General features: G+C 42.3%; 1 protein-coding gene across 1 annotated transcript; it reads right to left on the bottom strand.

The window, feature by feature from the left end:
- Positions 1 to 3176: 3176 nt before the first annotated feature.
- LOC138890549 (uncharacterized) lies at positions 3177 to 14145 on the bottom strand. The gene is made up of 5 exons (XM_070173944.1): positions 13416 to 14145; positions 13043 to 13284; positions 12699 to 12800; positions 11232 to 11855; positions 3177 to 3230 (listed from the first exon to the last, which is right to left on the bottom strand). Exons 1-5 carry the CDS (start codon positions 14143 to 14145, stop codon positions 3177 to 3179), a joined length of 1752 nt encoding a protein of 583 aa, XP_070030045.1.
- Positions 14146 to 16617: the final 2472 nt, after the last annotated feature.

The raw sequence follows: 16617 nt of genomic DNA, 5'->3' as shown, positions 1-16617 counted from the left end.
TGCAAATGGGGTCTACTTGGTTCGATGTTGATTTTCAGGTAATAGACGTGCCGACATCTTACAACTTGCTTTTGGGACGGCCTTGGATTTATGCCGCTAGAGCTGTAGCATCAACCCTACATCAGGCAGTGAAGTTTGAGTGGAATCACCAAGAGGTGATCATCCACGGCGATGGTAGCAATTCCATATACAGTCGTCAGACCATTCCGTCAATCGAAGGGAGAAAGAAGCTGGGAGGAGAGACTTACCATCACATTGAACGGGTGAATGTTGTTGACAAAGACAAATGGTGGGATAACAAGATCGAGAGTATAATGAATTGGAGTGGGTACGAACCTAGCAAGGGACTCGGAAAGAACCTCCAAGGAATCGTTAATCCCATAAAACTCAAGAAACATGGTACCACTTTCGGTCTAGGATACGAGTATACTTGGAAGGAATTCAACAATTGGTCGCCACCATGGCGCGGACCTTACTACCCACTGGAGCAGTCGATACCCCATTTAGAACATACTTTCCAGCCAACCGATGTTATATATGGGTCGGAAGAAGAGGAAGCACTGGCAATAGTGAAGAATTTATTCGTGGAAGATGATGACATGGATTGTTGTGTCATTCTCAAGGAGGAGGGGGAGGAAGGAACTTCTATACAAGCTGTAAGCCGAGGAGCACGCCTCAACAATTGAACCGTCAGAACCACCAGAGCTCGGAAAGCTTCGGGGTAGCAAGGCTGAACAAAGCATCATGCATTATCTTTTATTTTTTCACTAGTTGACTTTCTTTCCGCATTTTTAATTTCAAAATAAGAGCTCTAATATTCAAAATAGTTATGGAATTTAGCAAAGCATTTCAATTTTCCATATAAATCTTACTCTTATTATTTTTCTCTCATTACTTTACTCATACAACATTACTATTATTTATCTTGATGAACCAATGACTGTGACATGCAATGAGACAACATAACAAATGAACATAGATTCAGAGGAAGATGATATACCAGAAGAGGTTGTTAACGAGGTTGAGGATTTTGAGAATAGACCTATGTCCAACCTGGACAAGACTGAGGTTGTTAACCTGGGAGGTGCAGAAAGTGTCAAAGAAACGCGCATCAGTGTTCATTTGTCACCATCCGAAAAAGAAGAGTACACGGAATTTCTAAGGGAATATGAGGATATATTCGCCTGGTCATATGATGACATGACTGGTTTGAGTACATCTATTATGGCACACAAACTTCCAACTGATCCAACATGTCCACCGGTAAAATAGAAGCTCAGAAAGTTCAAACCTGACATGAGTTTGAAAATCAAAGAAGAAGTCTCTAAGCAAGTCAAATCTAAGGTTCTCAGAGTAGTAGAGTATCCAACATGGTTAGCCAATATTGTGCCAGTTCCAAAGAAGGACGGGAAGGTTAGAGTCTCTGTCGACTACCGGGATCTCAATTGGGCCAGTCCAAAAGATGACTTCCCCTTGCCAAACTTACACATTCTAATTGACAATTGTGCCAAACATGAGCTGCAGTCGTTCGTTGATTGTTTTGTTGGGTATCATTAGATATGGATGGATAAGGAAGACGCTGAGAAAACGGCTTTCAATACACCGTGGGGGATGTATTGTTACAAAATGATGTCGTTTGGGTTAAATAATGCAGGGGCCACCTACATGAGGGCCATGACTACCATTTTTCATGATATGATACATAAGGAGATCGAGGTGTATGTAGATGATGTCATCATCAAATCCAAGAAAGCCACTGATCAAATGAAAGATTTGAGGAAGTTCTTCAACAGACTGAGAAGGTATAACTTGAAGCTGAATCCCGCGAAATGTGCATTCGGGGTTCCTGATGGAAAGCTACTGGGGTTCATTGTAAGTCAACGAGGAATAGAACTGGATCCATCAAAGGTTAAAGCGATTCAAGAATTGCCACCGCCAAAGAACAAGAAGGACGTGATGAGTTTCCTAGGGAGACTCAACTATATCAGCCGAATCATAGCACAATCCACTGTCATCTGTAAGCCTATCTTTAATATGTTGAAGAAGGACGCCGCTACCAAATGGACTGATGATTGTCAGAAAGCCTTCAATAGAATCAAGGAGTACCTGTCAACACCGCCAATCTTGGTTCCGCCGAACCAGGTAGACCCCTACTACTCTACCTTGCAGTATTGAATGGAGCGTTCGGTTGTGTTCTTGGGCAACATGATGAAACGGGGATGAAAGATCAGGCCATCTACTATCTTAGAAGAAGTTCACCCCGTATGAGGCCCGGTATTCTCTATTAGAATGCACTTGTTGTGCTCTGACTTGGGTAGCTCAGAGGTTGAGGCACTATTTCTGTGCCTATACCACGTATCTCATATCAAGGAATGATCCCTTGAAGTACATCTTTCAGAAGCCCATGCCCACTAGCAAGCTAGCCAAGTGGCAAATCCTGCTGAGTGAATTCGACATTGTCTACGTAACTCAGAAAGCGATCAAAGGACAGGCACTAGCAGATCACCTTGCCGAGAATCCCGTGGATAGAGAATACGAACCCCTAAAAATGTATTTTACTGACGAAGATGTATCATTCATAGGAGAAGATATTGTAGAATCCTATGAAGATTGGAGAATGTTTTTTGATGGAGCAGCAAATTTCAAAGGAGTCGACATAGGAGAAGTCCTAGTATCAGAAACCAGCCAGCACTATCTGGTGTATGCCAAACTCAGGTTTCCTTGCACCAACAACATGGCCGAGTACGAAGCCTGCATCTTAGGGCTCAAGCTGGCCATTGACATGAACATTCAGGAATTGCTGGTGATCGGAGATTCAGACTTGCTTATATATCAGGTCTGAGAAGAATGGGCGACCAAGAACTCCAAGATACTCCTTTATTTGCATCATGTACAGGAGTTGAGAAAGCAATTCACAAAGACAGAGTTCCAGCATGTTCCCAGAGTCCAGAATGAGTTTGCCGATGCATTGGCTACCCTATCGTCCATGATACAACATCCAGATAAGAACTCCATTGACCTTATTCCGGTAAAGATCTATGATCAGCCAACTTACTGTGCTCATGTCGAAGAAGAAGCAGATGGAAAACCTTAGTTTCATGATATCAAGGAATACTTGGCAAAAGGAGAATACCCAGAACTTGCAAAACCCTACTCAGAAGCGTACACTTCGAAGATTATCCAACAATTTCTTTCACAGCGGAGGAATCCTGTACAGGAGGACTCCGGATCTGGGATTGGTAAGGTGTGTCAACGCAAGGGAAGTATCCAAACTGCTAGAAGAAATCCATGTTGGGACTTGCGGTCCACATATGAATGGCTTTGTCTTAGCCAAGAAGATACTCCGAGCTGGTTATTTTTGGATGACTATGGAAACGGACTGCATCCAGTATGTCCGGAAGTGCCATCATTGTCAGATACATGCATACATGATAAAGGTACCTCCAAATGAGCTTAATGCAATGAGCTCGCCATGGTCGTTCGCCACTTGGGGAAGGGATGTTATTGGACCAATCGAACCTGCCGCATCAAACGGGCATAGGTTCATCCTAGTGGTAATTGATTATTTTACTAAATGGGTTGAAGCAACATCGTACAAGGCAGTGACTAAGAAAGTCGTGGCAGATTTTGTCCGTGACCGCATTATGTGTCGGTTCGGGATTCCAAAGTCAATCATTACTTATAATGGTTCCAATCTCAACAGTGATTTGATGAAAGCCATGTGTGAAACCTTCAAGATCAAGTACAAGAATTCTACAGCCTACATACCTCAAATGAACGGAGCCGTAGAAATCGCCAATAAGAATATCAAGAAGATACTCAGGAAAATGACAGAGAAGCATAAGCAGTGGCACAAGAAACTATCATTCGCTTTATTGGGGTACCTCACCATAGTCCGCACATCGACCGAGGCAACCCCCTATATGCTCGTTTACGGTACAAAGGCAGTCATTCCCGCTAAGGTAGAAATCCCCTCCTTGAGGATCATACAGGAAGTAGAACTCCACAATGCGGAATGGGTAAAGAGTCGCTACGAGTAGTTAGCTCTTATAAATGCACCTACATTGACTCTTAGACTTTAAGTTCTGTCCCCCTCCTATGAGCCTTGCTTTGGGGACCTTGATTTCCCTCTGAACTTGAATATATGAGGGCTGGCCCTTCCATACTGCACTATAATCTAATTCTCCAATGTATTTGGGGTGTAAACACTGCCCGGAGCCCCCTTGAGGCTTTTGGGAACTTTGACACGTCCCAAAAAGGAGAAAGGCTTTGGAAACTGATCCTGGAAGTTGGTTTATCTCATATTGTTAGACCTTGAGTCTGAATTAAGCTGTTTGGTTGTAGCTGGAATTTCTGATGTAATTTTTATCTTTCTTAATTCATTCGGGTCTGTAATAATTTGTAATAACTATGGGGTTATAGTGAAAAGGGGAGGGTCTTTATGCATGCAAAGGGTAGACAACATGCTCATAGGAATTACCATTTATAAGTCTGCACTTATGCATGCACTAGAAATCTTGCCTATAGTTTTTTTTTCTTTCTGCATTTTTTGCATGCACTAGAAATCCCGCCTATAAGTTGTTTCATTTTTGCATTCATATAGAAGTCTTGCCTATAAGTTATGCATCACATGTAGAAATCCTGCCTATAAGTTGTTTCATTTCTGCATTTCATATAGAAGTCTTGCCTATAAGTTATGCATCACATATAGAAATCCTGCCTATAAGTTGTTTCATTACTACATTAGCAATCCTGCCTATAAGTTGTGGCATTCTTTCATATAGAGATCATGAATATAGTTTTTTTTTTTTGCATTCTGCATATTCGTCTATCATTAGGCCAACAATCATAGGTTAAATGATAATCAATTTCATTCTAGATACCATGTCTATAGGATGCCTGCACTTTCATAATCGTTTGAAACCAACAACGCTTAGAAATCATGCCTATAGGAATCACCAATTGAATCTGATTCGTCTATTTCATCTACGAGCCTAAAATCACTATTAATGTCGTTTAATATCTACTGAATTCTGTTTCTAAAAGTAGTAACTTTCTTTAAAAATCAGTATGCTACCATCTAGGCAAGCAGTAGGTAATTGATTAATTGTGTCAGTCCTTGATAAACTGCAAGGCCTAATTCGGATTTCTCATCTGAGAAATATGTGATAAAGCAGCCTGTCCTAATGCTTTAAAATTAATTCAGGCTATAACCAGTATTTGAAGTCATGCTAGAATAATTTGTTCCTTTAAGTGAGGAGGCCTGTTTGAGCCCTTTAAACTATTATGTGTTCTCCCATACATGTCTTATATGTTTTGATTGTCGCCCTAGAATTTTATCCTTTTAAAACTCTAAAAAGCCAAATCTCCCTTCCCGTTGGGACTAGTAGTCCCAAATGCCTCCGGGACTGATAGGATTGGGGCGGGTACTAGCATGCAATAAGTAACGATACTATTTCGTGCTTAATACCTTAATGGGGTGGGAAAGAGTAGATATGGATATGATGACCGGTGCGCTAATACCACGTGTATCCCTCTTCTTAGGAGTGATTACCGGGTATTGCATTGATGTGATCCATATTGTTTGTAAACCTAGGACCCCTTTTCCTTTTAACTTGTTTTATTGTCTGAACTATTTCCTTAAAATTTCTGCTTTCTTTATTTTCTTCAAACCTTCAATTTTCTTGCAATAATATGTGAAAATCCCCTTCTATTTGAGGCCTTTATTTGCTTACTTGTTATTTAAAGTCGTAATTATAGCTTGGTCGGGAACCACACTAGTGGATCTTGAGGGGTGCCTAACACCTTCCCCTCGAGATAATTTCTAGCCCTTACCCAATCTCTGGTTTTTCAACTCAAACCCTTCTTAGTGTCCTAATGCACTTTAAGCATTAGGTGGCAACTCTTCAATTCAAAATCCAATTCCCAAAAGGGAACGAGTTGTCCTCTCAAATGTTATAAACCCGATTTCGTGAGAAAAAAGGGGCGCGACACATACCACACCTCCAATACCCAACCATTTCACGAGAGATACTCTAAATTCTTCTATGCAACCAAGAAAACTCGAATATCATCAGTCGATCGAATAAGAAAGTGCCACAATACTACTGAAGTATCACCAACTTAATCACATTGCCTTTTCTGAAATATATACCCACACCAAATCACTCCAATTAGCAATACCATTTTCTTAATCATCTGAAGATCATTTCCCTAATCATCTGAAGCTCATTCCTCTAATTATTTGAAGCTGCCCGTTGCCTAAGAGTTTTATGACCTCCCTTTCAGAATTGAACTGTAACCTCACACATGCAATCTCAAACCTCCACAACATACCGCATATACCATACCATCCTAGGATAAAATGAGAACTTCATATCCCTTCCGAGCCACAAGCAACTATGTACTCAACCAACCACGAACTTTCCATTGATCTCATTCAGGAGAAATTCACTACACATCCCATGCTTCTCACACTCGCAGAAAATACGCATCTCTAATCGCAGTAGAAATCATCAAGGGCTCTCCGAATTCCACTCGCACAAGATTGAACCGTCAGGACTGATTCCTTTTAACTCAACTAAGCTATGCAGACCACTAGAACTCAAGGGCATCGCCGCGAAACACCTGTAGAAACTCATTACCCCGTACACACCCAAGGAACTAATCATATCCTTACCATACCGGTCTGTTCTACTATCAAGCTATCCCATCTATCCTAGTTCCTTATGATTTACCTTCAACTTGATACTTCTTCTTTCTGTAACACCAAAATTCCTTAACCCAGACTCACCACACGAGACCCAAGCATAAAACCACACCGTCTAAGGCTCATAAGCCGATGAATACTCTCTTAAATATTCTCAAATGCACCACATTCAAAATACCTACCCAGAAGTGACTCCCTAAGAACCCAAAGCCATTACTTTCACCTTCCTGATACTGATATATATAGAATCCAATAATGATATAGAAATACCACGAGTCTTGACACCCTCCACTGCAAACCTCAATTTCTAGCCAAATATACAACTTGAAAATCTCCAATTATTACATGTAAAATCTTGAACCCGTTAGAACCATTCTCGAGAGTCACGCACTCCACTCAAACCACAATTAGACCGATCAAACGGACCGTACAACATGTGGTCTATTAGCACTCCGACACCGCAGAATGTAACCTCACCTTAATGCAACCAAGCAACTTCATATTCTATGCACCAAGCATTCTTATCAACAACAACTCAAGAAATTCTGTGATTCTCACACACCTATGAAGCATGATATAACCTTACCTTAGTCGAAAATTATCCTTTACTCGAGCCATCCTCGGTTTCAATCTCCGTAACCCATAATTGATTCACCAGCACTCCTCAAACTGGAACCAACATAGCACATAACCGTGCAATCAACTAATCAATAGCATATTCCCCCAATTGGCTCAAAGTCATAGATCAAAACACATAATAACTCATGATGCATATACTCTATTACTTCTATAATACCAAAGTGAGATTAACTCAATCCTTCATAAGCCCGTGCAATACAGACCATCTAGTACTTCAAATCTTCTACAAATCTCGCATTCACACTCGTAACAGTCAAGACCACTCTCTTAGGCGACCTATATTCAAATTGCAACATATATATTTCACTAGTAACAGGGATTCTCCAATAAACAACATAGAGGATCACACAAACTTCAGAACACTCCGAAAGAGATAATCCACCTGCTTCGCCCCAACTAACATCTCTTTATACCCTTCCAGCATCATAGACATTATGCAGTCATCTAATCTTCCTGAGTTTGAACTCATATCACAAAGTGAAATCCACTTCACTCCCCCAACTAGAAAACACAAAAAGATTCTTCACACACCCATAACTCGGGGCTATACCTCAAATCAAGATGAAAATCAAACACCTAATAGTTCTTCTATCCTCCCGTAGTCCCTTCTCGTCGCTTCCAAATCATATGAATACATCTCGCAATCATAAAATACTCATCACATAGCCATCCGGCCATCACTTCTACTAATATGGACGCTACCGAACATACAAGCTCAAAAATACGTGCTCACACAATCAGCACCTCGGTGCTCAAGCTATAGGCAAAACAATTCGGCCTCGAGTCCTCCAGACTAGCCCAAAATCAACACACAGCGATCACATCTCGCCCCTCGATCAGGGAATCATCAGCCATCGATGCATATCTGATACTGAGCGCTCATGCACACATACAAACGCGTGGAAGGAATTCAAAAAGTTACATCTCAAGCTGAATCAAGGATGCACGATAAGAATTCAAGAATGTGAAGTTTTCCTAAAGGTTCTGCAGTCTCCCGAGGATAAGTACAGACGTCTCCGTACCGATCCGTAAGACTCTACTAAACCTGCTCATGACTCGTGAGACCTATGTAACCTAGGCTGTGATACCAACTTGTCACGACCCTAAACCCAACCCGGTCGTGATGGCGTCTCTCGTGAAGACAAGGCCAGCCGACTCACTTTCAATTCACTTTAAGCAATTAAAATAATAACTACTAAGTCTTTAATCAGAAATAATCCCAAAATAAGCATTTAACAGTATAATTTACGGAAATAAAACCCAACACAGCCCGACATCAGGGTGTCACCAGTCATGAACGTGAGATGCAGTAGACTCTGTAATTTAAGTAGCATATGGCTTTAGCTACAAATGTTGTTTACACAGACTGCTTGTAAAGGTGAATTTAGTTTGTACACCTTGGAACATCACACTATTAATGCAAGTAGGATTCGGGTGTGCATTTCATGCGACCCGACTTCAATTTTAACAAGGTTAAATAAAGTGTGTCGTGAACCGCGGGTGCATTTCATGTAGCGTGGGTTGTGATATATTTTAAATAACCTTGAATTAATTCTTTAAACATATAAAAGCGGTTTTAAAATTAAAAAATGCAATATGTTTAAAACGTGTAAAAAATCAGATAATTAGGCCAATAATAATAGTTGAGCGACCGTGCTAAAACCACGGAATCCGAAAATGCCTAACACCTTCTCCCGGGTTAACAGAATTCCTTACCCAGATTTTTGTGTTCGCGGACTATAAAATAGAGTCAATCTTTCCTCGATTTGGGATTTAAAACCGGTGACTTGGGACACCATAAATTATACCAAGTGGCGACTCTGATTTTAGTAAATAATAATCCCATTTCGATTGTCACTTAAATTAGAAAAAACTCCCTTATACCCTTTTTCGGGGGTAGTAAAAAGGAGGTGTGACAATTATCAATTAAACACACATTGCTCATCTATAGTAAAATAATTCATACAAGTTATCAAGTAAGTGAGTATAACCATCTATATTTATTTACCAACTTCTAGCATGTCCTAAGTGATCTTAGTAGCAAGCAAGGATGCAAGGATTTGCAAGTATAGCCTGATACGGATCCTAAACTACCCGGACAATTAGCATGATAGTAGCTACGTACGGACTCTAGTCACCACGTACGTAAGTAGCACCCACAGATAGTCACATACATTCATTTAGTTCAACTATGGGGTATTCTCCCTTACAAGGTTAGAAAGGAGACTCACCTTGCTCTAAAGCTTACTTCCAAATTCAAAAATGTGCTCAAACCCTCAAATCGGAGCTGAACGATCCAAAACTATTCAAACAAGGTAAGAACTAGTCAATACATGCTCAAGAGTTCATATTCTACTATTAAAGTAATTTCCCAATCCTAAATACAAAGTTCATAAAATTCATCCCCGGGTCCACGTGCCCGGTTTTCGGAAATTTTCGAAGAAAGTGGTTACCCATAACCTAAGTGATCAAGAATATATAATTTTTACTTCATTCCTAACGAATTTTGTGGTTAAATCCTGTTTTTATCAAAACCCTAGCTTTTACTCTCAACCCATAATTTTCACTAATTTACATGGTGTAATTTACCCCTAAACTATGTATTAAATTCACATTAAGCAAAAATAACTTACCTTACAATGCTAGGCCGAAATATCCCCTTTTGAAGCTCCTAAATCGCCCAAGAAATGAGTGAAATGTGTCAAACACATTCCCGTATTAAATGAAGGCCACTGCCTTCAGCGATTTCCGCATCTGCGGTCTCGCTTCTACGTGGGATTGACCGCTTCTGCGGTTTTGAGTCGGGCCAACTGGGGCCGCATCTGCGGTATTGGGGCCACTTCTGTGGTTCCGCTTCTGCGGAAGAGGAACCGCATCTGCGGAACCTAGTCTCCTTCCCTTGAGCCTCATCTATGATGGGTAAGCCGCTTCTGCGGTCTCGCACCTGCAGTTGGCCAACCGCAAGTGCGATTATGACAGAATTGGAGCTTCAGCTCCCTCTAAAATTTCCAACTTCGCATGAGCCTCGTCTGATTGACGCTCGGGGCCCCGAGACCGGCCCGGACATACCGACAAGTTTGGAATCATAAGACGGACTCGCTCGAACCCTCGAAATGCCTGAAACAATGATAAATCTAAGAATCACACCTTAAAACCAATTGAATCAAATTTATGAACTCCAGGTTCTTCAATCTACTTCCAATGTGCCGAATCGTACCCATAATACTCGGATTGACACCAAATTTTACGTTCAAGTCTTAAATAACATTATGGAACTATTCTCGGTCTCGGAATTCTGTTCGGACCTCGATATCACAAAAACCCTATCCAAACCAAATTTAAAGAACTTCAAAATCCTTAAGGAATCAACTTTCACTATTATGCACCAAAAATGCTCTCGGGTTATCCAAAACCCGATCCGGACATACAACTAAGTCCGAAATCATCATACGATCCTGTTGGAACCTTCAAATCCCGATTCCAAGGTCGTTTACTCAAAATGTTGACCGAAGTCAAACTTGGCCTTTTAAGCCAACCTTAAGTAACCAAGTGTTCCGATTTCAACCCAAACTCTTCCAAATCCCGAACCAACCATCCCCACAAGTCATAAATCAGTAAAAGCAAGTACGAGAAGTCATATTTAGAGGGAACAGGGTTTTAGAAAGCAAAACGACCAGTTGGGTTGTTACATTCTCCACCTCTTAAACAAATGTTCCTCCTCGAACAAGTTTAGATTCATACCTGAAGTGCTAAATAAGCGTGGATATTTGCTATGTATGTCTTCCTCGGACTCCCAGGTCGCCTCCTTGACTGGTTGGCCCCTCCACTGGACCTTTACCATAGAAATCCTCTTGGATCTCAACTGGCGATCCTGTCTATCAACAATGGCAACTGGCTCCTCCTCATAACCCAAGCTCTTTTCTAGCTGAATAGTACTGAAGTCTAACACATGAGACAAGTCGGTGTGATACCTTCGAAGCATAGACATGTGAAAAACTGAATAAACCCCTGACAGGCTGGGAGATAAATCAAGCTCATACACAACTTCCCCAACTCGCCTCAATACCTCAAATTGGCCTATAAACCTTGGGCTCAACTTGCCCTTCTTTCCGACTCTCATAATACCCTTCATCAGCGATACTTTCAAGAAAACCTTCTCACCAACCAAGAATGATACATCACGCGCCTTCTGATCTTCATAACTCTTCTGTCTAGACTGTGTTGTGCGAAGTCTCTCTTGAATCATCTTTACCTTTTCCAAGACATCCTTCACCAAATCTGTACCATACAACTTACCCTCGCCAAGCTCAAACCACCGGATAGGGGAACGACATCGCCGACCATATAAAGTCTCAAAAGGATCCATCTCGATGTTGGACTGATAACTATTGTTGTAAGAAAACTCGATCAGAGGCAAGAACTGATCCCACTGCCCTCCAAAGTCAATCACACATGCTCTAAGCATGTCCTCCAGAATCTGAAATGTCCGCTCCGATTGCCCATCTGTCTGCAGGTGAAATGTTGTGTTGAGCTCTATACGGGTCCCTAACTCACTCTATATGGCCCTTCAGAAATGGGAAGTGAACTAAGGGCCTTTATCTGATATGATAAAAACAGGCACATCGTGCAACCGAACTATCTCCCGAATGTAGATTTGAGCCAACCTCTCTGAAGTATAAGTATTCACAATGGGAACAAAGTGTGCCAACTTGGTCAACCTATCGAAAATGGCCCAAACTGCATCAAACTTCTGCAATGTCTGCGGAAACCCGACTACGAAGTCTATAGTAATGCGCTCCCATTTCCACTCAGGTATAAGCATCTACTGAAGTAGGCCACCTGACCTCTGGTGCTCATACTTAACATGCTGGCAATTAAAGCACCTGGCCACATACTCAACTATGTCTTTTTTTATCTGCCGCCAATAATAATGTTGCCTCAGGTTATGATACATCTCCGTAGCACCTGGATGAATAGAATATCTTGAACTGTGTGCCTCCTCTAGAATTCTCTCTCTCAAGCTATCGACATTAGGAACACATAGCCGACCTTGGAATCGCAAAACACCATCCTCGCCAATAGAAACCTCCTTGGCACTACCCTATAGCACCGTCTCTCTGAGGATTGGCAAATGTGGATCATTGAACTGCCGAGCCTTGATCTAACCCAATAATGAAGACTGAGCAATAATACATGCAAGGACTTGTCTGGGATCTAAAATATCCAACCTCACAAGTCTATTAACCAAGGACTAAATGTCCAAGGCTAGTGGCCTCTTCTCCGCTGAGATGTATGCTAAGCTACCCATATTCTCTGCCTTCCTACTTAAGGCATCCGCGACCATATTTACCTTTACCGAATGATAAAGAATGGTGATGTCATAATCCTTCAGTAACTCAAGCCATCTACTTGCCTCAAATTGAGATCCCTCTACTTGAACAAATGTTGCAAGCTGTGATGATTAGTATAAACCTCACATGACACCCCATACAGATAATGCCTCCATATCTTAAGAGCGTGAACAGTCGCTGCTAACTCTAGGTCGTGCACAGGGTAATTATTCTCATGAATCTTCAGCTGACATGAAGCATATGCAATAACTCGCCCCTCATGCATCAATACACATCCCAAGCCAGTGCGTGAAGCATCACAATATACTGTATACATCCCTGAACCGGAAGGCAACACTAGAACCGGTGTTGTAGTCAAGGCTGTCTTGAGCTTTTGGAAGCTCGCCTCACAATCATCAGACCAACGGAAAGGAGTACCCTTCTGGGTCAGTCTAGTCAGAGGTGATGCAATGGATGAAAAGCCCTGCACAAATCGGTGGTAGTAACCTACTAACCCCAGGAAACTCCTGATCTCAATCACTGAAGTAGGACGTGGACAACTCTGAACTGCCTCAATCTTCTTGGGATCCACCTTAATACCCGCTCCTAATACAATATGCCCCAAGAATGCTACAGACTCTAGCCAAAACTTACACTGGATAACTTAGCATATAGCTTCTACTCTCGCAATGTCTGAAGCACTACTCTCAAATGTTGGTCATGCTCCCCCAGGATACGTGAGTATATCAAGATGTCATCAATAAAGACAATAATAAAGGAATCAACATAAGGCCTGAACACCCTGTTCGTCAAATCCATTAATGTCACTAGGGCATTAGTCAAGCCGAAGGACATCACTAGAAACTCATAATGGTCATATCTAGTACGGAAAGCAGTCTTCGGGACATCTGAGTCTCGAATCTTTAGCTGATGGTACCCTGATCTCAAGTCGATCTTAGAGAACACCCTAGCACCCTGCAACTGGTCGAACAAATCATTAATGCGTGGCAACGGGTAATTGTTCTTGATTGTAGCCTTGTTCAACTGGCGGTAATCAATGCACATCCGCATAGTCCCATCCTTCTTCTTCACAAACAACATTGGTGCACCCCAAGGTGACACACTCGGTCTCACAAACCCCTTTGCTAACAATTTATCAAGCTGCTCCTTCGGAGCCATACGGTACGGTGGGATAGATATAGGCTGGGTACCTGGAGTCAAGTCAATACAGAAATTAATATCACGATCCAGCGACATGCTAGGAAGGTCAGAGGGGAACACATCGGCGGTCTCCCAAGCTACTAGAACTGAATTAATCATCGGAGACTCTGCGGTGGTGTCCCGAACATAAGCTAGATAAACCGAACAACCCTTCTCGACCATATGTCGAGCCTTTAGAAAAGAGATAACCCGACTAGATGTACTAGCTGAGGAACCCTTCCACTCCAACCTTGGCAACACTGGCATTGCTAAAGTAATAGTCTTGGCATGGCAATCTAGGAGGCGTGGTAAGGGGATAACCAATCCATGCCCAAGATGACCTCAAAGTCGGTCATATCAAGCAACATGAGGTCTACTCTAGTCTCAAAACTATAGAATATGACCACACAGGACCGATAGATCCGATCCACAACCACAGAATCGCCTACAGGAGTGGACACATCAATAGGAGTACCCAAGTACTCGTGAGGAATATCCAAAAAATGAGCAAACAAAGATGACACATATGAATAGGTAGACCCTGGATCAAATAGCACTGAAGCATCCCTATCGGACGGAAATAATACTTGTGATAACGGCATATGAGGCCAATGCATCTGGTCTGGCCGAAAAAGCATAGAATCTAGCTGGAGCGTCGGCTGGCTGGCCTCCACCTAACTAAGCAGTAGCTGGCTAACATCTCCCTGCCTGGCCTCCACCTCTAGGACGGCCCATACCGTCCTAACCTCCGCCTCTAGGCAGCTGGTGCTGTAATCATGGGTTGTTGACCCTGCTGTACTGCCTTGCCCCAAAGTTTGGGGTAGTATCTCCTCATATAATCGAGATCTCCACACTCGAAACAACCCCTCGGTGTGGTGACATGCTACCTAATGTATGACCCTGATGGCCTGTAGACCCACTAGAAGAAGCTTGAATAGCCGGTGGGCGGTATGAACTCTCGGGTATAGCACTGAAGTAGGAGCTAGAAGAAACTTAGGACCTGAAAACCCACTAGAAGAACCCTGGATGGCTAGCACGCGGTAATAACTCTCTGGTATGGCGCTTAAATAGGGGCGTGCTGGAGCACCTCGAGGAGGAGGTAGTGCTAAATATGGGGGCCTACTGGGCTGACCCCTCAAAAACTGACCTCTGCCCTAGCCGGGGCACCTCTAAACTCTCCAGAAAATCGAGCCCTCTTGTTCTGCTGCATCTGCTCTCTACCTCTCAGACGGTAGCCCTCAATCCTCCGAGCAATCTCTACTACCAGCTGATAAGGAATCCCCATCTCAACCTCCCGGGCCATGTTGGCCCTAATACCAGAATGCAACCCTACAACAAACCTCTGCACTCTCTCTGCGTCAGTAGGAAGTGTCATCAATGGATGGGGGGACAACTCAGAAAACCTCGCCTCAAAGTCGGTCACTGACATCTGACCCTAATCAAACTGATACCGCAACTCTTCCCTCTCAGAGGGTGGAATATACCTATCCAGGAAAAGTTACATGAACGGACCCCAAGTAATGGGAGGAGTACCCGCTGGCCTGCCAAGAACATAAGACTGCCACCATCTACGGGCCCTACCTTCCAGCTAGAAGGTAGTGAAGTCAACCCCATGAGACTCCAATATCCTCATGTTGTGCAGTCTATCCCTGCACCTATCAATGAAATCCTGGGCATCCTCATGACTTTCACCTCCGAAGATAGGAGGGTGTAGCCTAAGACTGTATGGTGGGCCGGGCCTGAACCGGACCGGACCAGGCCCGCGGTCCTAACGGGCCTGGTGGGCCGGTCTTAACGGGTCTTTAAAGCCCGTGGCCGGCCGGTTCTTCCTAGAAAGCCCACGAGCCCGGGACCGGATGGCTGGCCTGGGCCGGGCCTAGCGGGCCTAACGGATATTTTTTTAAAAAAAATTAAAACATTAAAAAAATTCCAACGGTCAAAATTTAAAAAGTAGTCGTTTGGGCTGCAATTTTGACTGTTTGGATGTTTAGAAAATAGCCATTTGGCCCCCAAACTTTATTTTAACCCCAAACTTTATATAATTACACTTTTTCCCAATTCTCAACTATAAATACCCCCTCATTCTTTCATTTTTACTCACCAATTCATCAATCTCTCTACTAGAATTGCTTATTTTATTGTTGAAATTTCGTGAAAAATTGTGGAGTTGGTGAATTAAAGTATTCAAGTCTTCAACGATTTTTAATTTTCAAGAAGTTGTTCGGCAATTCGGTAAACGCGTTCCAACTCTTAAGTTTTAATATTATAGTTTTGTTAGTTTTATTTAGTATAATTATAATTAATATGGCATTTTCTTTGAAAAATATTTTTGGTGGTAAGGGTAAAGCTAAAATTGGTGAAAGTAGTGGCCAACCTACTACCCTTCCCCCGGCTCCCCGACCCAGACCTGGTAGACGTCCTGCTGCTCCTATTATTCTTGATAGTGATAACCCCTGTTTTCAATTTTCCGATAGTCAATTTTGCCATAATGTTGCACCAGGTGAAAATTTAGATGATGAAACTATGAATGCTCTTTATCCTAATGAAACTATCTTTGAAAATGAGGATGAAGATGAAACCCAACCGGATTTAGATGATACACCTACTAGTCCTTTTAATAACCCAACTGATGTAATGCCCGACCCACCTGTAGAAACCCCTAGTTTTAATAGACAACCTCCTAAACGCCTAGAAACATCATTAGTTTGGAATTTTTTACTCAAGTAAGAGAACAAAATA

This window comes from Nicotiana sylvestris, chromosome 4, assembly GCF_000393655.2.
Source record: "Nicotiana sylvestris chromosome 4, ASM39365v2, whole genome shotgun sequence".
Taxonomy (NCBI): Eukaryota; Viridiplantae; Streptophyta; class Magnoliopsida; order Solanales; family Solanaceae; genus Nicotiana; species Nicotiana sylvestris.
The sequence above is the reverse complement of the archived record's forward strand: the minus strand, read 5'-3'. Positions and strand labels throughout refer to the sequence as shown.

Bases quoted from the DNA above. Each gene is read 5' to 3' on its own strand.
- LOC138890549 (XM_070173944.1), bottom strand. From the start codon at position 14,145: ATGCCAGTGTTGCCAAGGTTGGAGTGGAAGGGTTCCTCAGCTAGTACA. The intron at 13,285-13,415 runs GTATCCTGGGGG...ATATTGTATTAG, and splicing joins TGACATCTTGATATACTCAC to GAGCGGGTATTAAGGTGGAT. The intron at 12,801-13,042 runs GTTCTAGTGTTG...TAATCATCACAG, and splicing joins CAGCCTTGACTACAACACCG to CTTGCAACATTTGTTCAAGT.